General features: G+C 38.9%; 2 protein-coding genes across 4 annotated transcripts; both read right to left on the reverse strand.

Moving 5' to 3' along the window:
* Positions 1–139: 139 nt before the first annotated feature.
* On the reverse strand, positions 140–9331 carry atxn7l3 (ataxin 7-like 3). Its single transcript, XM_015372071.1, has 13 exons — positions 9123–9331; positions 7508–7607; positions 7292–7424; positions 7038–7209; positions 6860–6957; positions 6746–6768; positions 6603–6648; positions 6145–6182; positions 5978–6049; positions 4668–4711; positions 4449–4520; positions 2896–3029; positions 140–2811 (listed from the first exon to the last, which is right to left on the reverse strand). Exons 2-13 carry the CDS (start codon positions 7556–7558, stop codon positions 2615–2617), a joined length of 1080 nt encoding a protein of 359 aa, XP_015227557.1. The 5' UTR covers positions 7559–7607; positions 9123–9331; the 3' UTR covers positions 140–2614.
* Positions 9332–10351: 1020 nt separating this feature from the next.
* Positions 10352–20605, reverse strand: ubtf (upstream binding transcription factor, RNA polymerase I). 3 transcript variants are annotated; one of them, XM_015372042.1, is made up of 21 exons: positions 20146–20605; positions 16935–16993; positions 16459–16631; positions 16285–16368; positions 16037–16192; positions 15859–15923; positions 15614–15740; positions 15421–15531; positions 15203–15333; positions 14984–15125; positions 14848–14889; positions 14647–14757; positions 14401–14556; positions 14159–14305; positions 13969–14079; positions 13728–13816; positions 13442–13631; positions 13310–13357; positions 13150–13203; positions 12941–13069; positions 10352–12856 (listed from the first exon to the last, which is right to left on the reverse strand). In XM_015372042.1, the coding sequence occupies exons 2-21, from the start codon at positions 16969–16971 to the stop codon at positions 12737–12739; spliced, it is 2223 nt and encodes a 740-aa protein (XP_015227528.1). In that variant the 5' UTR covers positions 16972–16993; positions 20146–20605; the 3' UTR covers positions 10352–12736. The 3 variants fall into 3 exon arrangements, with proteins under 3 accessions (XP_015227528.1, XP_015227526.1, XP_015227527.1); XM_015372040.1 differs by lacking the exon at positions 20146–20605 and adding an exon at positions 19497–19662; XM_015372041.1 differs by lacking the exon at positions 20146–20605 and adding an exon at positions 19211–19635.
* Between the last annotated feature and the right edge of the window lie 51 nt (positions 20606–20656).

The following is a 20656-nucleotide window of genomic DNA, read 5'->3' on the forward strand; positions in this document are numbered from 1 at the left end:
GCCTTTAATGATGCAACTGAAACAAATTTTAGGTATTGAAAGTTGACATTTCTTCATAAAACTTGTCACAATTTGTTTTTTTGTATGAACATTTTAAAGAAAAGTTTACAAATTTTCAACTCCCTTCTAAGCAGTTTTAATTTGGTACCAACCATCTGAATAAAACTAACCTTTAAATAAAAGGATGAAAAGAAGCTTGCATGCCCCACTGAAGTTAAAGCCTGTCAGGAACTTAGGGTACGGATAAATAACCCCACCCCTGCTTTAAAATAAACCCCTTCAAGCTCTACTGACAACCTGTGGCACAAACAAGCTAACTTCTTTCATGAGAAGTTTATAGTCTAAGAAAAAAAAAAATGTTAGGCCACAGTTTAGGAAGAATGTTTGGAGACAGTTAAACCTAAGAACCCTGCAGCAGTTCTCATTCATGGTGACGGTGGTATAATGCTGAGGGTTTGATATGCAGCCAGTGGTATGGGTGTGTCTCAAAGTGTTGAGTATAATCTAATGGGAGGAATTTTTTAAAGCATAATGTTACCAAAAACTTCTCACGAAAGGCTACCAGGAAGCTTTTAGAACACTCTGGTAAAAGCCCCTGACCTAATCCGCTTCCATATGAGTGGTTAACGCTTAAAGGTTGCGTCTGTGCTTTAGAAACAACCAGTTTACATGAACTATACCCATTTAGATACATAAAGAATGGGTAAATATCCAAAGTTAAACCTTGTATAATCAGTCTATTCAAAGAAAGTGCAGAATTAATAACCCAAGTACGCATAATAATCACATCTAATTGGAATTGCTATATATTAAGCTCATAAAAACATTAAAAACCAGCTCCACAATAATTGAGTTTTTGGTCCGACTATCAGTAAAAAACAAAAAGTCAAATGCCTCACCTCTTCTTGTTGATTTAAAGCTTTTTTTTCTCCATTAAACTGTAGCAAGATTACTTCTAAGGATGTACAGTCACAAAATGAAGACCCGTCACTCTTACTGCAGCATTGATATTTATCACTTGTAAGCAGAAAGTGCCCTCCGAAAATAAAAGCATACAAAATACACTGGATTAAGAGTTCATTTAAGCTACTTTATGTTATTTACATGTGCCATCAAAGCCCAACGGCCCCAAATCTCCACAATCACACAAATGATATAGAAACCCTAGTATACAGGATTCACAAGTTAAACTCACATAATGTAAACAAAGGTAAATATTTAAAATGGCCAAAGTCCTTTCACAAATTATTGATTTCAATGAATTTGCTAAACGACCACACACAGCAAAGTGACATTCACACTGAATGCAAATCAGCCCTCAGACACACAAACACAATTGTGCAACACAATGCCAGCATTAAGCCACAGATGAGTCATGAGCGTTTCCTAACAGCCTGTTTGGAGCAGGATAAAAGGATGGAAGTCACCACAAAACAACAGATGAGAGAGAACTAAAGATGGCAGGAAGCTGAATGAGAGGTTTTCATGCTGTTACACCTGGATTCACAAAAAGCTAAATACAGTTTTTTTATTTTGTTTCTTCACGCCGATTATTTTTTTTTCTTACCAAACCATTTAAATCTGGCAAAGCTGCTGTTTGAAACAATTAAAAAACAACAACATGAAATTAAAGTGGACATATCACTGACCATAAAAATGAAAAAGTCAAAACTTTTCCTGCTTTGATGTGACATTTATCGCCTATTTAATGCATACAACTGATCTCCAACTAAAGGGCTCTGTGGTACAGGAGCAAAACGAAGCATCACCACAACCGAAGGTAATACATAATGACGGCTGCGTCATGATCTGGCATTAGTTTCTATTAAATTGGGTCTTTGTCAAAAGGTGTCAAAAGATAGAAAGCTGAAAAGGAGTTTCAATTGCCAAACCAAATTAAAAGGTGCTTTAACTAAGTAAATGTTCAAACCGATGGCGTCGGTTCATTGCTGCTTTTCTGGTTTTTACATTTCCCCCTTAGAACTACGCAGCACAATCCTGCGGTGCGCAATCATCTGAATCAGGACAGCAGAGAAGGAAAGTAGCCCCCCCAAGTACCGGGACTCAGAGCCACTGCCTTAAAAGACGTACTTTTCTATTAAATTACATATTTGTCACATTAAAGGTGAAATAAAGCTTTGAAATGTCATAACATACAGTATAGCATTTTTGTCAAAGTGTGTATACTTTAAATATGTGGATAAATGTTTGATAACTCCTACATCTCTCTGTAATAGACCATTTCCACTACATAAGACTCGGTTCCCACTTTTATCTTTTAACAGGTTGTACATTGTCATCATTGGATGAAGTCTTTTGTTCTACTTAATTGTGTAAAAATATGAAAATTAATTTTAAAGTTCTGTTCTTGTTTCCCCCGTTCTTAGTAAGGAAATTAAAGAATAAAATCAAAGGATCATAAAGCCCCCTGAGATTAATCCTTCACTCACAAAAAGTCCAACTAATTTTGCAGATCTAAGCTTCTCATACACTAAAGTGGAGTTATGCAATTAAATGCCTCAAGATAATAGAACTGATGCTAGATGAGTGTTTCTGATGAGAAGGAATCCTACTTTTAAAGATGAGTATGTCCTAAACTGCATGAAAAGGGTCCTTAGTTTAATTGATCATAGATGCTTGGAACCAAAGGTGCTGCTGTTTTGGGCTTCTTTTTTTTGGTCGATAAGCTGATATTACTCTGAAAGCTGGAGCTGCCGACTCCAGTCAGATTCACACCTCCCCCTCCGCTGTTCATGCTCAGGGCTGACTTCTTCTTCTTCTTGGGCCTCCTGGAATCCGAATGGTTGGTGCCTGTGAGATAAAGAGGTGTGTATGTTAATTAGACAATCATCCGCATTGTCATAAAAGTGACTAACAGAGTGGACCCTTTCTTACTGGCTTTTGATGAGGCGGAGTCAGAAGGGGAGATGTCGGGGGAGTCCTCCCACTGCATGCGGCTCAGTAGGGCCTGTCCATCAGTAGGAACGTCGAAGCAGTCACCTCCCACGTCAGCATCAGGAAGTGTCAGCCTGTTAGAAAAAAAACCAAAGCGCTGAATTTTGGTTCTTTTATTCAGTTTGTTTTAGAATTGATTTAAGAAAAACTATGTTTAATCGTTAAACCAAACAAAACTTTTTCCACATCGTTGGAAACTTAAGGAATATTATAGATGAAATTTTTAATGATAATCAGTCATAACACTGTTCAACGGGAGTTTTAGAAAAAATGATGTAACATTTTAAACAATAGGATTAAAATTGTTTATTAGGCTATACTTTTTTGGATGCTCAAAGGTGTACTTTACGCCTTAGATATTATATTTAAAGTTAGATGGATTAAATTAGGTTTGGCTCTGGTTACATTTGCTCAAAAAGGAAAAGGTTGGCAAAAAACCAACTAAAATAATAAACTAAAGCCTACAGTGTTTTAAAAGTATTTATGCTCTGGTAGATTCCTCCTTTATAGCTCAAATTTGTCCAATTCTGATTATATTGATTTTAATATCAAAGACAAGCTCATTTAGTATATTTAAATTATGGTTTTATTTACTAAAAGGTAATAAACCAGCCCAAGTCAACCTGGTCATGGTAGAAAATAGACTGCCAATCTTGTTAAAAACAATTGCATTGAATTGATTGAGTGTCATTATTGTTTCTCAGATCCTCTAACTGTAGAATGAGTAAATCCCAAGTAGGAGGAGCTTTATCTAAACACACTGTGGCCTGTCCTGTCTCTCTTTTATCAACAAAGCCAGACCAATTGTTTGTTCTCCCCTGTAGCTGATTGGCTGGCAGGAGTTTAAATGGGATAAGCTCCACCCACCAGGCGAACAAGAAGTCCAGACAAGCATCTGGCTGTTGGTGTCACTCGTAGCCTCACTCCCACTCCTGTGTTGGATTTTCCCATTTTTGGTTGTAGGCTGAATCAGCCAGAATCAGACTGGTTTGTGACCTCTCCCACTCTTTTAACTCTAGATAGCTATCATTGCCTCCTAAAGTGGCAGAGCCAGTTATTAGGTTGAGTTGGAGAGAACATTTTACCCTTAAGATTAGCTTGGTTTATAAAGCTTTCCCTTAAATACTTAAAACCATCATTTGCACACAGCTTTTTTCTTTTTACTCAGGTCTGAAAACTTCAATACGGCGGAAATGGTTTGCATTCATTCAAATGTTCAATCAAATAATGACTTGACCAGCTTCCTAAAACTAAACAGTCAACCCTTTAATGGCAAATATATATATATATATATATATACTTGTAGATCGATGTAAATATTCTAATGGTCAATGTCTCATTTCAACTCAAAACCAAGAAAAGAGCTTCTAAGATAGTCATCAGGTTGCATCTTTAACCCCCCGACTCATGAGGGACTACAGGACTAAAACTCCAACAGGTTTCCTTCTGAGCACACTTTGATTTGAGTGAGGAAGGGGGCGGGGCACACTCACGCGGACGGCCCCAGGAGGTACAGCCTGATTGCCCTCCTCTGATCATCTGTGTGCTGTGGACATCGGTGAGACCTGGAGGAACACAAGGTGGCATTACACAACCCTAACTGACGGCCCGCCCAGACCGATCCATCACCCTGTGTGCTTTTCCTTTTTCATTACGTCCCCCCCCCCTCTTCCCACTAAGAATGAGATCAACCAAGGTTTCCCATGGATTACCTTGTGCACATCTTCTTGGTGTGCTCAGAGATCACCCCACATTGCTGCAGAAAAACGTCACTTTAATTAACCATCAACATTTAACAAACACACAGACTCTTGTGGTGCGTTCAGACCGCACGCGGTGGAGGCGGTGATTTTCAATAGCCCAGCAAGTAGCTCACCGCTCTGCGTTTCAGATTCACATTGTTTATACCCAGTGTCGCATCATCAAATAGGAGGAGCTACAGCTGCGTGAAGCTTAAAAATGAAAAAGATAAGAAATAAATGAAAAAATTATCAAATGTGCTGCTGTTGTTTCAGAGATATTTAAGATTTTTTTTATGTCACCCAGAGGTTAAGCTCCAAACTGAATCAAGGTTTTCCAGCCTACTTTTTCAGTGCTACTTCATTTGTGCAGGTACAACTGTTGTTCGTGCTGATTTGGTTTTTAAGATAAAATGACTTTTAATTACAATCGATGACGTCACCTTCCCAGCAGATGTTAGTGCTGCACTCATTCCCTGATATAAATATATTGCATAACATAACACTTCATTCCTGTGATGGCATTGAAAATAACAGTGGGCATGTTTACCATATTTAGTGGCTGGAATAATTTTTTAATATTTAATAAATCACCAGCCTCCCAGACTTTTAGTTTTGTATCTGCTGTTGCCCTTCCATGTCATTTCCTGTCAAGGTCTTGCTGTCTGTCAGCATTTCACAATAAAAGCACAGGTGTAAGTCCTAAAAGTTCCTAAAAGTTCATCCAGATGCAGCTCTGTTTCGGTCAGATTCAGAGGGACTATCTTGTAAATCTAGTCCTGAAGAAAGCACCGATGCTGGGTGGTGTGCAGTGACAGACCGGGCTCTGTACTGGAGGTTAAGTGAGGACGATTAACAGTCTCTCTAGAACTAAATTAAAGTGGCTTTTTTTTTTAAAGCTACCTAAAGACCTCTTGATCGCATTCCTTGTCTCTACCTTTGTTAATATTGTATATATATATATGTATTTCATTTTAAGTAAACAGCTTCGCCTAAAACAAGTCTCTGATTGGCTGTCGCGATTTCATAGAAATGTTGAGCTCGTTTAAACTTCAGCGATCATTTCTCTCAATGTGGTGCTGCTGTTTGACACCTCAGCTCTATTTAATAGCATGAGGTGAGAGCGGAGCAGTGAACGCTCTCACTCCGTGGAGTTCACTGCTCTCTGCCTCCTCAAAAGGTATGTTTGGGAATTTTGTAAATCCACCGCGTTTTCCACACCCACCGCCTCCGGTGTGAACGCACAACTCAAATAAATGCATGATTTTATGAGGGTTGCTCACGGTTGTCAACAGCAATCTGACTTCATTTGGGCCCAAGCTTTCATAACTGACGCCAGTGTTGTAGTTGTACGGCTGTGAAAGATAAAACAGTAATCAGCACTAAAAATCAAACACTTTGGTAGAAAAAAAAAGAATTAAAAAAATAATAATAATTGAAGATTTGTTACCTTGTAGGGATCTGAACTGATGCTTGTCCCAAGCTCACCTGAAAATAAATTATTTCACAATTCATCTACATGTTTAGGTTTTAAAAATGGGTCCCTGTTTTTATTTAAATAAGATGTAGCCTCTGTATCTATTCCTCTAAGCTAACTGTGTATAAACAAATTAGTGCAATACCAAAAAAAAAGGTTCTAGTATTTGTCAGATAATCGTTAAAATCTAAATTAAACGTTAAATGTGAAATAAGTTGTTTAAGAATCCAAGTTTCCAACCATTACGAACTAGTTTGACTAACCACGCGTCAGCATGAGAGAGACGTTAAACTGCTTATCTTCTAATCTTTTTGTGGTCGACAAGGAATACAAACCTATATTGAGCTCAGCTTCCTGTGACTGAGAAAAAATGTTCATACAGAACATCCTGATAACAGTAAGAGGGGTTAAAGATTACTGTTTCAACCTACCGTTCTTGTGTTTCAGAGATTTGGATCTTCTTGGGGAGTTCTGATTCTGCACAAGGAAAATGTTGTGATTAAAACTCACCCATGCAAACGAAAAAAATATCCAAGTGCTTTAACTCTGTGTGGAAGCAGTAAAAGAAAATGACCTTATCTGATCTTCTTTTCTTAGCTGCAAAAGATGCATTAGAAACATTTTTAGTATGTAAAACACAGCATCAACTGAATTCAAAGTTTTTTTTTTTTTTTTTTTAGGTTCTCACATTTCTTTTCAGCTCCATATGACCAGTCATTGTCGTTAAGGTCATCATTGTCTTCCTGATCGCTCTCAGATTTGCTGATGTTGTTATTGCTAGCAAGCCTTTAAAAACCAGACAAACAAGATAAGTTCAGCGTTTCAAATGAAACTTAAATCAGTTCCACTAACCATAACTAACTGACCTGCGGTTGGCGATGCGACTGCTGTTGCGTCCCATTCCCAGACACTTTTCCAGGTGCGGAGCAAAGCGGGAAGCTGCTATTAATCTTTTGCAGTTGGGACACTCACACTCTTTATTCTTCCACTGATTAAACACCTGACCAAATATGTCCACTCCTGGCTGATCCACAATCTCTGGAGGAGTAAACAGACATAGTGAATGGAAATGGTGAAAGACAAAGTACTGAAAGGAAAAAAAAGCCCGACAGGCACCGACCAAACTCCTTTATGCTATCTTGGTCCGTTTCATCCAAGAAAAAATAGCCCTGCTTCACAGCACGATGCACCTCGAAACACAGGCCCAAACAGGCATCTTCCACCAGCTCAGAGTAGATGTCCTGTACCAGAGCCTGTAAAGAAAACACATCACCATGGGCAAACTGGAAAGACAACAGTTAGAAATAAATCAATATCAGCTGTTATCAGTAATCACCTCCAGCCTGGTGTTGTCTGGGCCTGAGAGGGGCTTTTCCTCCATTTTCATTTGAAAATCTGGGATGGACCTCTGGATAGTAAACTGTTAAGATGCTGACCTGGGAACACAGAAGATAAAAATAAAACCATATCGCGGAGATACTACACCATCTTACACTAATAAATCCATACAGACAAAAAAAAAAAAAAAACAGCTGAAGCTTAACTTTAGATACTGCAAGGTTAGAGTAAGGCATTTATCGTATCCTTTATTGTTATAAGTTTCTAGTCATGACACAAACCATAAACTAGAATCAATGTTTAAACATTTTAGAAACTGAGAGAATTATTACATTTTTTTTGCTTAGTTTTATTATTTCATTTATTTCCTCGATACGCTGAACTACGCCGTTACTATGAGATTTTTAAAAATATAAAATCACATATTTTTTTATGTAACCGATGCCCTAAATAAGACACATTTAAATGTTTTTATTATTTAAGAGCATTATTTGTGATTGTGGGGCTATGATGGCTGTAATAAACAGTCACAGCAGTTACCCAAGACACACTCCAAATCGTCAGTTTTGTTTTTATTAATAATATCACCAAATATTGTGATAAAATCTTAAACCTTTTGCATATAGGCCAGCCTGATACAGGATTTTAATATATTTTAACATAAGGGGGTATAAGGAACCCAGCTTTGCCTTATATTTGTTTTTTTTTGGGCAGATGACATTACTATAGGCTGAGTCAGGCTTATAAACCATGATTAATTATTAGTTAGATGTGACATTAGGATCAACCAGACACAGTCTGGCTCAAATGACCCCGCCACTGTCAATAATGATAAATCTGAGGCAAACAAAGTCAATTACAACCCTTCTAACTTGAATTGGTACATATTTTGTTTGACTTTTTTTCCTCGGTTTGGATCCCATGAACCATCAACATTCATACAATCATTAAAATGCGAAAAAACAAACAAAACAAGAACAATAAATCTAACAAATCTTCCTGGTGAACTGATGGGATGTCAGCCCATGATGTGTGCACTAAAAGCTTGTTTTGACAGATTTTGAAGAGTATATATTGGCTCCCAACAAAACAGCAAACAACTGGCAAAGTAAGAAACTATACAAGTCTGTCCAGAACTTAATGTCCCATCAGCAAGTTAAAATGAAATCAGAATATCTACTTTTGAAGTAGATAATAAATCTGACTGCAGATTAAACGTTGATCGATATGCATGTCATTTGACAGGCTGATAAACACTGTCATTCATTCATTCATTAATTAAAGCAGAAGGAAACTGGTGGAAATCTATCCCAACATTATCTTATTAAAATCAGCTGCATAAGAAATCCACTGTACAGTAAATGATTTATTATTTTAAACGCTAAAAGATTTAGCAACGAACCACTTACCTGTATTTTCTAGCATATAGCATTTTAGCTTTATTATATTCTAGTCCTATTAGTCTACTACTATGATTTAAATATGTGATATAAGGATAATTTGAGTAACTTCGCAAAGAGTCATAATTTAAACAGAAGCTGTTTCCTTCCTTCTTCATACCAAAAAAAAAAAAAAAAAAAAGAAAAAAACTCTGCCGAAATCCGGCAGTTTACCTGAGGCAGGCAACATCCCCGTTCCGTTCACACAACTAAATAAAATAACTGCTCTTAGGCTGGCGCCATCTTTGGTGTTGCGGGTCGAGCAGTTTCCGTGTTTAAAAGGAAAACTGAGGCAGGTGTCAGCAAGATAAACTAAGACGTTAGAGAACCAGTTTCACCGAAGAGGCCAACAGAAAAAACCCCTCAGAGAAACAGGAAGCGGTATATGGCCCTCACCGATCAACTTCCGGTTTGAACTTTTAGAAATAAGAGTTTCTTATTCATAAAACTGACGGATTTTTATTTTTAAAAGTATTTTAAAAATGCTCTGTATAATTGTTCAGTATTAACCTGTAAATATGCAGCCCTATCCAAATTAAAAGTATTTCATGCAGCTGCATATTCATTTTATTTTTTTAAATAAATTTTTAGAGTTGGTAGGTACGGAAGAGGATTAGGGCCACTGGAAAGTTAACTGATATTTAAATTTTATTTCAGTTTAATATGGGAAAAAAGTCAGAATTCTGAGAAAATGAAAGAATTCTGAGATTAAAGTCAAAATTCTGACTTTTTTCCCATATTAAACTGAAATACAATTTAAAAATCAATAAACTTTTCTTTTTTTTTTGTCAGTGGCCCTAATACTCTTCCGAATGTAGGGAAGCTCCATTTTTTTCAGATAAAACAAATTTTAGGATGCACTTTTTGTTTTCTTCTAATTGCATCTGGTAAATTAGGTCCTGCAAGAGTAAAACAAACACAGAGATGATTTTTAAAAGTTAAAACTAATATTTTCTTTATGATCTTGTCTGATTCGTCTCTTAACATAACAGAGTACAAATTGGTGGTATATTAATAATGGAAAGATGTAATTGAAAGGTGTTTGCTAATGTATAATCTAAATTACTGAGACAATACAGCTGGTACAGTCACAGGTATTGAGAGTATCTGGCTCAGGTTCTGGCACAGTTTTGGAAACATCTTGTAGACCTCTGTAACACAGCTGAGACGATAAAATTCTGCACATATTCCAAAGAGAAAATTATAACCAAATATATAGGGGAGGGTTAATCACCTGAAAGGTAACAGAACTTTATCTGGGAAACTGTTCACTATGATTTGATTATAGTAAGATAAACATTTACTGCAACACTGATATGGTTCCTTTAGTCCAGCCTAAAAGATAAATTGTTGATCAGTAAAAAAAATTTTTGCTAAAATAATATATGCTCCACCCAGTCAGTAAGACAATAAGATAATTGTCTTTATTCGCCCAAATACTTGAACTACAAGGACATAAGAACATCCTCCTCTATAGAAAACATCAAATCCTGTCAAATGATCAGCAGTACAAACTTGTAAAGCTTCTGTCTTACAGATCTCTAGAAACCAACATAGGGGAAGAGAGAAAAACAAGTAAAACTGGTGACCTTGAACTAAAAACTCTTCTCCGTGAGCGGAAGACTCACTGGCCCTTGAAGTCAGAGGAGGGTTTGCAAAATCAAAATACTAATTAAACAAAACACACTCAATACAAAAAAAAAAAAAAAAACAGTATTTACAGAAAAATTACATTTTTTTTTTACTCCAACTCTTCAGGTAACCCATATTCCAGCAACTCCCTTTTGACTCAGTCACTCTTCCTTCCCAGGTATTTAAATGGCCGACGTTGGTTTTTGTTTTACTCAATGGGACAGTCCAAATATTCCATCACATACCAATCAATCAGAATAAAGATGGAAGTTTTGCCATTAATCCATAATTAGGTGAATAATGACACAATGGGGGTGGGGAGCAAGGAAATCCAAAAACTAAACAGTATGTACATTCATGGTGTTGCTATGATGCCCCCAAGCAGGCACGAATATGCACGCTGTATTCACAGCTCTGTTTGCAAGAAAACAGCTAGACATTAAAGCAAAGAGAAACGCACACGTCGTTTTATATACACAGCAATGTGCATGCGTGCACACATCATCAGGAGGAGAACATTTACATTAAGTGCACACTTTCTGGGAGGGGGGCATCAGACAATAACCAAACACATGGCAGCCATTAAGAAAAAAAAAATTAAAAAGAGTTTAAAAGTTGAAACAATTGCGGTCCTCAGCAGAACAATGATGCTCTCAAAAACCTGTAAGTAATACACCAAATTAAGTATCGGTATATTGCCTTGAAAATGCTAGAAATGAACGGCTGCACCGTTAACAAAATTCCTCCTTTTGAGGTTCAGATTAACGGCTGAAAAAACAGCTTCAACCAGAGTGAGACTTTGCTTTTAGTGACAAACTCAAAGCCTCTGATTTTACCAAATATATACAAATGCAAGGAAAGAAAACTTTCTTTTTTTAACCTTGGGATTTAGTTAATCACATAACTGTATATATTCCATCACAAAAAATGGGACAAAGTGTGTAGGAAATGTCAGCAAATTACAATGAGAAAAAAACCATAACCTTTACTTCAGAGTAACAATTTTCAGATGTTTCCCTTTTCCTGTGACTCCTATGGTCCGATGCTTCCGTAAAAACTGACTGTAACAGCGGTAAAATTCCAGTATTTGTTATGCCAAAGCTAAGTGGGTTTACCTGATATTGCATGAGTTTTATTTCTACTGAAGTGGAGGAACAGATTTTTTTAGCCCCCTTAGATTTAGATTTAACATCTTTATTTGCATCAAGTTTTCAGTATTTGCGGAACAGTTTCATGCTGTAAAGCCAATTGAGATTTTCCTATGATGTAAATTATCTCAGATGCTATGTTTTGTTCAAATGTAAATAAAATATTTTTCCCCCAGTATATGACCTCTCCTTTAGATTGTTTTTATTACCTTTCGTGAAACGAAGAGTTTGGCTTTAAATTGCAACCCAATTGTCGAACTAGCCACATTCGCTGTGAAATGATGAAGATACGTTAAATCTACTGAACATCAATGAAGAATGGGGCTAAATTAAGACATTAAAAGCGACCAACAGACATTCAGAATGGCTTAATCTGTTTTTCTCGAGAAATAAGATATATATATATATATATAAAAAAAAAAAAAATACCACCCTTTGTAAGAACCAAATCCAAACCACCAACGCCGACTGAAAATACAGGACAAAGCAACAACGGCCTGTGGAACAAAATGAAAGGAGACATTCTAAAGAGTGCAATTTTTTCAGTGCCCTGCACACGCCCCCCCCCTGCCTCCTGAAGTGTGATCTTTGGCTCTGAAGCCTGCTCACAACTTCCTTATCAGAAAAATAAAAAAAAACACTGGAGGGAAACTGATTAACCTGACACATTTACGAATTCACCACAGAGCTTGTAAATGGAAAAACAAAATTAGAGAAAAAACGTCCATGACATCACCAAACCAGTGGGATGCTGTTTTTGGTATAACGTCAGCTGTGGGCAACCGTCACACACAGGAGGGAATCGGACTGATTTCAGGGCCGGGTTTCCTTTTTCAGTACTTTTGCTGTTTTGATTTTTCTTTTAAAGCACAGCAGCAACATGAATTGGTTTTGGGATGGATGAAGCGATGCGGGAGAGGAGGGCGGGGTTGGCACAGTGGCAGAGCTCCCTGGACTCTTGGCTCAGCTCAGCGCTGCTTAGTTCGCCTCTGGAGGGCTTCGGCCGTTTCAGTCCGAGTCCGACTCTGAGGATTCCCCCGAGTTGGACTCGCTGCTGCTTTCGTCATCCGATTTGTTTTCTTTGTCTTCAACCTCGTCATCCTCCTCTTCTTCGTCATCCTCGTCGTTCTTTAAAACACAAATAAATTGTTATTATTCCTGCGTTTTTTTCTTCTTCTTCAAAACTCTCAAATGACAATGATCGTCACTCACATCATCATCGTCGTCGTCATCATCGTCGTCGTCATCATCATCGTCCTCCTCACTGGATGAGTCTGCATCAGAGGAGGCCTTCTCCTGCTCGTCATCATCTTCCTCATCATCGTCTTCCTCCTCAGTGTCCTGTCAGAAAGCAGGTTATCAGAAAGGAGAACAGAAAAACCCCTTAGATCTTTATTAAACCAACAGGCTCCAGTACTCACAGATTTCTTCAGCTTCGCCTTGGTCGCCCCTGCTTTTGCTGGATTTCTTCTTTTCTGTGAAACAAATAAAAACAATTAAAGGTCTCAGCTGATCAAAGACAGCGAGAAGCGGCACACTTGAACAAACAGACTGCGCTATGGAAGCAGCTTAAAGACCAACCTGTGAATTGTACTCTCTGTAAATATTTCGCTCTTGCGTAGACAAGCTCTGTTGGAGGATCAAAATAAAAAAACAATTAGGAAAACAAACTTAGTTTAATTCCTTTATGTTTAATTTTGAACAGCTCCTTACAGCCAGCCACTGCTCCAGGAGGACCTTGTACTGCCTCTGCTTCTCCTCTGCGATCTTCTTGTAACATTCCTTGTCCTTCAGCGGCAACCTCTGCCACCGGCTGCCGATCTCAGCCATCCGCTCCTTCATTGGGAGATGATTCAGCTCCCCGTTGGACAGCATCTCCTGGGAGAACTTCTGGTATCCATTTCTAGCAAAAAAAAAAACAACAGGGTGATTTTTTTTTTTTATTATTAAGATTTTAAAAACACTTATGAAGTTGTAAAGTGTTATGTCATAAACTTACGATGGAGGCTTCTTGGGTTCCCCTTCAAACTTCATCTTCTTCATAGGAGCAACAACATTAGCAGGGGATCGCATCTCACACAGGTCCCTCTGTCAAAGACAGAAGGTTGACTTACAGATCAAATCTCACCAATTAACCATATGATTGTATGTTTAAGGAAAATTGTGCAGCCTTAAGGAATACGGTCTAGGGTTACACCTGGCTGTAAAAACTTTTCTGTGGGAATGATATTGTATCTTACTTCATATCTTTTCTGGTCTTCTGCAGCCTTCTTGATCCACATAATCTTCTCCTTCTTCTCCATGGTGCTCCACGCCGTTTCCATTGCTTTATGCGCTTTCGGTCGATCATTCTGAAAATAAAAAGAGTCCCTCTAAGTAAGAGCAGAGCCACTAGAATGCTGCATCTGTGAAGCCATGAGTGACACCGACCTTAAATCTAGCAAGGTAATCCCCGATAACACTCTGTTGCCAGATTTCTTGGGCTGTTTTGGGCGGATCCGGCAGACGACTCCTATCCTCCCTTTCCTTCTTCTCAGACTCAGCTTTCAGAAGAGCCTCCACGCGTTTGTACTTCTCCTGAATCATTGAGACAACAAGACGAGCAGAAAGTGTTACTACAAAGACGTGTCATGACATCAATTAGCGCCTTTTTTATGTAGCAGACGTTTTACCTTCTTCTTGTCTGGAAGCTCATTCCACATGCGAGCCAGGAATCTGGTGAGCTCGCTGTCAGGAAGGTCCGGTCGCTCCTGCTGCAGCTTGGCTCGTTTCTCCTCAGCAAATATGAACATAGCAGAGATGGGCCTCTTGGGTTTCTCTGGACTTGCCTGAGAACCCAATAAATGGTATGAAATGCGGGAGTCAATAGAGGTAAACGAAAAGCGTGAACAGAGTGCACTTTTGAATAGCAGACTCACGTTTGTTTTAGCATTTTTCTTTTTAGAGGCAGGGCTGCCGGCTGCGTTGTTCTTCTTAAAACCAATCTTATCCTCCCCCAAAACTCGCTGCTGCTCCTTTTCCGGTAAGGTCTGGAACAATAAGATGAAGTCAGAATCACTTTCACCAAAAACATGCTTATTCAGTGAAAATAAGAAAACTGAAACACATGAGGAACTTACACTGAGGAATCTGTTCATCTCGATTTCATACTCCTTTTTCCTCTGGAAGAGAGACACAAAAAGAATGAAATTAAACCTGGGAAAAGATACTGTGGGGGGATGTTTCATCTCTGTGACACCATAACGTCCAACTGACCTGTTCGCAGCGTTTCTGATAGGCATCCTTTTCGCTCTGCTTCAGAAGCTTCCACCGCTGGCTGCACATCATCATGCGCTCTGTGCTCGGAACGTCCTTCATGTTCGACATCAGCTCAGCGCAGAACATCGAGTAACCATTTCTGTAAACGTTTGTGCGGATGTTATGAGTAAGTCGCTGGAAGCGGCAGCCCCCTGCATACAGTCTGACTAAACTTACGGAGGGGGTTTGTCAGGCCGGCCGTCCGACTTGTCTTTAAGGTGCCGTTCCGCCTTGGTCAGGGTGGACTTCATAGCTCCCTGAGTCATGTTTAGCTCCGGGTGCTGCTGTATGTATTCCCGCATCGCTTCCTAGAAAAACAAACAGCAAAACTAGATATAAAATGTACCAGAAAGGTCATGCAGATGCTGCATTTCATAATCCAAAACAACCCGCACCTCATACAGTTTTTGCTGCTCCAGGGACTTGCCGATCCATTTGAGCCTCTTTTTGTCAGACAGCTGTGTCCACTGTTTACCGAGACTGTCCTTGATGTCTTTTGTGGTCGCCTGGTTGAGACAAAAAGACGGTCAACATCTCTGGGAGTAGAATGAGCGTCAATTAAAGTGGATTTTGGGAGCTGAGGCTTACATCAGGGTGCGTCTTGAGGAATGCCTTCTTTTCATGGTTGTACCACAGCTGTTGGGGCGTCTTGGGCTTTTCTGGGACATTTGAAGCCTTCTTGGTCATGCTCTCCATGAGGTCTGGATGTTCTTCCCTGTTTGCAAAGATGATAAAGGAAAAATTAGAGAAGAGTTTTCATTCTAATGGTTGTAAAAGGTGTAAAGCAATCTACACACAGCGAAGAATAAAAAATAAAACATTTTGATAATCACCTGAATTTCATCATGCTTTGTACAAATGCTTCCTTTTCACGCAAGAAGTCCTCAACATATTTTTTCTGCAGGAACAAATAATGTTTTATATTGAAGTGAATTGACACATTTATGGGTGGAAACACAACAGCCCTTTTTTTTTTTTTACGTATAAAATGTTTTCCCCCCCAAGGCTGACCTTCTTTTTGTCAGGGAGCTCCCTGTATTTCTTGGAAAGGATCTTGGTGAGGTCCAAGTTGCTCATTTCAGGATGCAGCTTTGCATATTTGGCCCTCTTTTCCATGAAGAAACGGAAATATGGAGTCAAAGGCTTCTTGGGGAAATCTGGGTGTTTCTGTTTTAGGACCAGGTAAACAAAGTCAGTCTGGAACCTAAATTACAAGGTTAGAGACTCATTTGGGATTACAAATACTGACTGTAACTCACCTTTAACTTCTTGCCTTTGTAGGGGTTCTTGATGTAGTCTTCTGCATCCACGATCAGCTCGGTTAGAGTTCTGAATTTACGAATCTGTTTGACATACAACAGAAATGGATTAGTTCTAGATATGTTTTCCTCTGATAATTGTCTCTGAAACAGGCGTCATTTAAGGTGGCTGACCTCTTTTGAGACTTCTAGCCATTTCTGCTTGCACATCTCTGCTGTGTATGAATTGAAGGCAACCTTCTGCCAGTCCAGGTGGGACTCAGAGGTTTTGTATTTTGTCACATCCTTCTGAGGCAGAGCCACTTTCATGGCATCTAGCAGCTTTAGGAGGTCATCCTGCGCCCACACTATAAGGTCAAAGAAGAAGAACAGAAATGACATGTTTTTATTTTATTAATATATTAAAAACTCAGTTCGTTATATCTTACTAGATTCCTAAACATTGTTGTGCTGAACTTTACGAAAATATTTTTTTTAACGAACACAAATTCTTTGAAATAATTAGGGCTTCCACAAACATATTGGTGGAATCATCTAGATCAGATTAACCGAGACAGAATGCATACGAGTTGCTTCTTGTATAGATCTGTACGAAACGCAAATATTCTTGGATAAAAAAAACAACAACTAGGCAGTTTGAAAAATTTTACCTTGGTCCTGGGCCACCACCTCCATCTCTCCATTCATTTGTGGTTAAACTGTCTTGAATCTGCAAAACAAATCAATATTTCAACATCAAAACAACCCACGAGGTTTTGGAATTCCTCTGTACCGAATTTTTTAATGATTTCTCAATCGTTGTTTAGGCCTTCAAGAATGCTCTGAATAATGTGAAAGCCGCTATTTATAGGCTATACGACTAGGAGTAATGGCTTATCCCATCTACCAGTGGTACATATTAGACCAAGACCACATTTACACTTTTCCAAACAAAGACTATCAAAGGTATCCATCATTTATAGCCTCTTTTAAAAAACTACTCATAAAGGTTCAGAATGATTATACTGCAAATTATGTGTATGAAAAAATTAATGAAAAAAAGCATCAATCGACACTAGATGGATAAATCACAAACCGACGAATAAATTATTGAATAAAAGATCGATGAAAGGTTAATTTTAGGGCTGCATTATTTTGCAAATTGATTAACCTTTTCATTCTTTTTTCGATTAATTGATTAACAATTGGAGAGCCTAAGGTTCCTTAAATTTTTTTTTTTACTAAATTAAACAAGGTTTAATTAAAATGTTTCCACTTGAGGGGTTCTGGATTAAACATCTTGACAAAAAAGGTGCTTTTATCTTTTTGTCTGTTTTGATATTATTACTGATCTAAGTGGGGCGCTCTGTCAGCTAAAGCCATGTTTTCCAGTCTCTATTCTCCAGTTTTATGATTAATAGATTACTAAATTAGTTGATCATTTCAATAATCACTTAATCATGATTAATCCAATTGTTTCAGTCTTAGCTAATTTAAACATAACGTGTATGAAAAACACATTTTTCATCATCTTTTACAAAAAATCCCTTAAACAAATACAAAAAACATAAATGTAGCCTAGATTAAGATTTAATTGAAGCACATTAGGAAATTCCAGTTTTTGGATTATTATCATTATAAAACATAAATTCAAAAATGTGTTTGGGAGGCTTTTTTTTCTTTGTGTGGAAATTACCAAATAATCAATGACAATAACGTGTTTTTCCAAAATAATGACAAAAATGAAACCTAGGATAATATTTAATAAGAACACAAAACATATTAAATCGATTATTTAATTTGTTTTTCTGTTTAAAATGTGGATTGTGATTTTTAATGTGTTGGAAATATCGTGTTATTTCATGATGAATGGGAATCTGCTCCGACATGATGGTTTATGTTCATTTCACCGCCCCTAAAACGTTTACGCTACATGCTGAGACATAGGCTATTGCTCGTGACGGCTTCAAATCTCAAATAACACCACAGAGGGCTTCAAACTAGCACAACTAGCAACGACAACAGGAGTCTGAGCAGATCCATTTTTTCTCTCCCCAACCGGAATTTGGCGAATTAGCGCTGTCCTTATTCCGCAACCAAAGTATCCTGGACTCACAGCAGCGACCATTTTCTCTCTCGGTCTGCTCGCTAATGGAGGACGTTTCTGTCGGAGCGGAGGTTTTGGGGAGGATCCACGGAAGGAGGAAGCGAATAGACGTGGACAGACAGGCAGGCAGCTGTAGGCGACCAGCTGACCACGGACTGGGGGGATCTGCTTTCGGTCTCCGAGAGGCAGGAATGGTGGCTTGGAAGCACTGCAGCCAAATGCGCCACTCGGAAGAGGCGCCTCCTAACCGCTGGATGCAGATCTAGCTCCGCCATGAGAGTCCCTTAAAACGTTTCTTTCCCGTTAAGGGTACGGGGAGGTCGACGTATTATCCGTTTTTATGCGATTATGAACAGTTTGGGGCGCTTTTTTTTTATTAATTTTTTTTATTTAAGCGGTTCATGGCGGATCTTTGGAGTCAAACCGAGAGCATTCTTCAGCGAGGCGTAGCCGAGCTGTGCTTCCATGATGGCGGATGCTCGTTGTTCATCGTGTCCTTGATGGCCCCAGCTCAAGCGCGTGACCTAGCTTTTCCAAAACTACCGTCAATAACACGTTTTCTTAATCAGAAACTAAATATATGAAGCACTACCATCGAGTTTAGACAACTTACACAAAAAAATACAGAATATGGATGTTTTGAAAATGAACTACAGCGGTCCACTCAGCCGAGGACTGCTTACTTCGGTTAAAAACAAGATTAAAAATCATGTTTATGCCGTTTTAAGAAGTTAATGTAATTTAGATTATTTTCTCTTCAAATGATTGAATCAGAAAATGCTTTTTTATACAATCTTTTTTTTAGTATTATTAAAAAAAATTATATGAAGATTAGCAAACCTTTTTAACTGAAATGGTCCGTGGAGCCGCAGGAAGAAATGTGAAAACTCTAAATATTGTTCCGCCAAACAGCACGACGTTAACCAAATGTTTTGTTCGAAAATTTTATCTTTTATCAAATGAACTATAAAAAAAATCTGAAATAAAAAAAAAAGATTCTAAAAGATGAATCGCTTCTTTAAAGAACCGTGTGAAGATCCGAGTCTGAGCTGCTTCTCTGGCGCGACAAAAACAGCTCCAGGTCCGCCATGCTTCAGCTCTGCTCTGCTTCTGTGAGGAAACCTACCGTGACAAGGTCCAATGGCGCACTGCAAACACTGAAAACGGAGCTTAGAGCTAAAGCCGGGGCGTTGCAGACTCCCTTCCCCTACATCCGAAAAGCGCATAAGCGAAGGGGGAGAAGGCGGGTTCTTCGAGCTCGGTCGTCGCTGGTGCTTCTGGGCTACATTCGGTGAGAGAGTGAGGGGGAGAGGGAGGGCGAGTCACTGTACGGTGAGATATTAAACCGAGATCCCTGATGGCTGACCGAGAGAGGCGGATAGCTGTTCCGCCAACAGCCGCGTGGAGGTCTCGGTGCGGAAAGCACCCCTTCCCCACGTAAAACATCATTGCATCACGATTGCCACGCGTTTCCATCAAACTATTTTGCCTAAAACAGTTGTATTTTCCCTTTTTTTGTTGTTAAAATCATCAAAAAAAAACTTGGGAGTCGTACAGCGAGGTTCTTCCCCGCTGTTTCTGGATAAGTAATTCGGGAATGGCCGACCTCCTCTCTACCCTTCCACAACGGTCGGTGTGTTTCACTGCTACAAAGAAACGAAAGCGCGACAGAGCTTTAAATATTAATTAACCCCCTAAACTATACTTTAAACTATTTTATTCCATTTCATCTTCGACGCTTTCTTAACGTCGATATAAAACCGTTGGTGCCTTACCTGTCTCGTGAGCCTCAGCGTCGCTGTGGAGGAAGAAGGGGAGGGTTGAACTACAGCCAGCACTGCGCCGTCGATGCTGGGCTCCAGTCCCCGCAGAGACGGTCCTTCCCCCTCCGCCTCCATCTCACTCGCAGTCTCCCTCCACTCAAAGGAGAGCTGCTCTTCCCCTCTCCATCCAACCATTTCCCCCATTTTTTTTATGCGCCGCTGATTTTTAAAACGCATTATCTGCTCCCCGAGGCAGACCCTGTTTCATCCCGGGGAGAAGTTTTACACCCGCGGATATTTAAGGACGGGACTCCGGTTGTCATGAAACGCATAGTTGGAACTTTGGTTGTGCTATTTAATGAAACCATTACAAGCACATTATGTTCATAAAACAACTTTAAATGAAATTGAATTAGAAATAAATCAGCATTTCTTCATTGTCCTGCGCTCAAGCTGTTTCCACTCGCTCCAAACCTTTTTTTATTCTACGCGGCTGTTTGTTTGACAGCTTCATTTTTGCCCA

This window comes from Cyprinodon variegatus, unplaced genomic scaffold (assembly GCF_000732505.1).
Source record: "Cyprinodon variegatus isolate N-32 unplaced genomic scaffold, C_variegatus-1.0 Scaffold68, whole genome shotgun sequence".
NCBI lineage: Eukaryota > Metazoa > Chordata > Actinopteri > Cyprinodontiformes > Cyprinodontidae > Cyprinodon > Cyprinodon variegatus.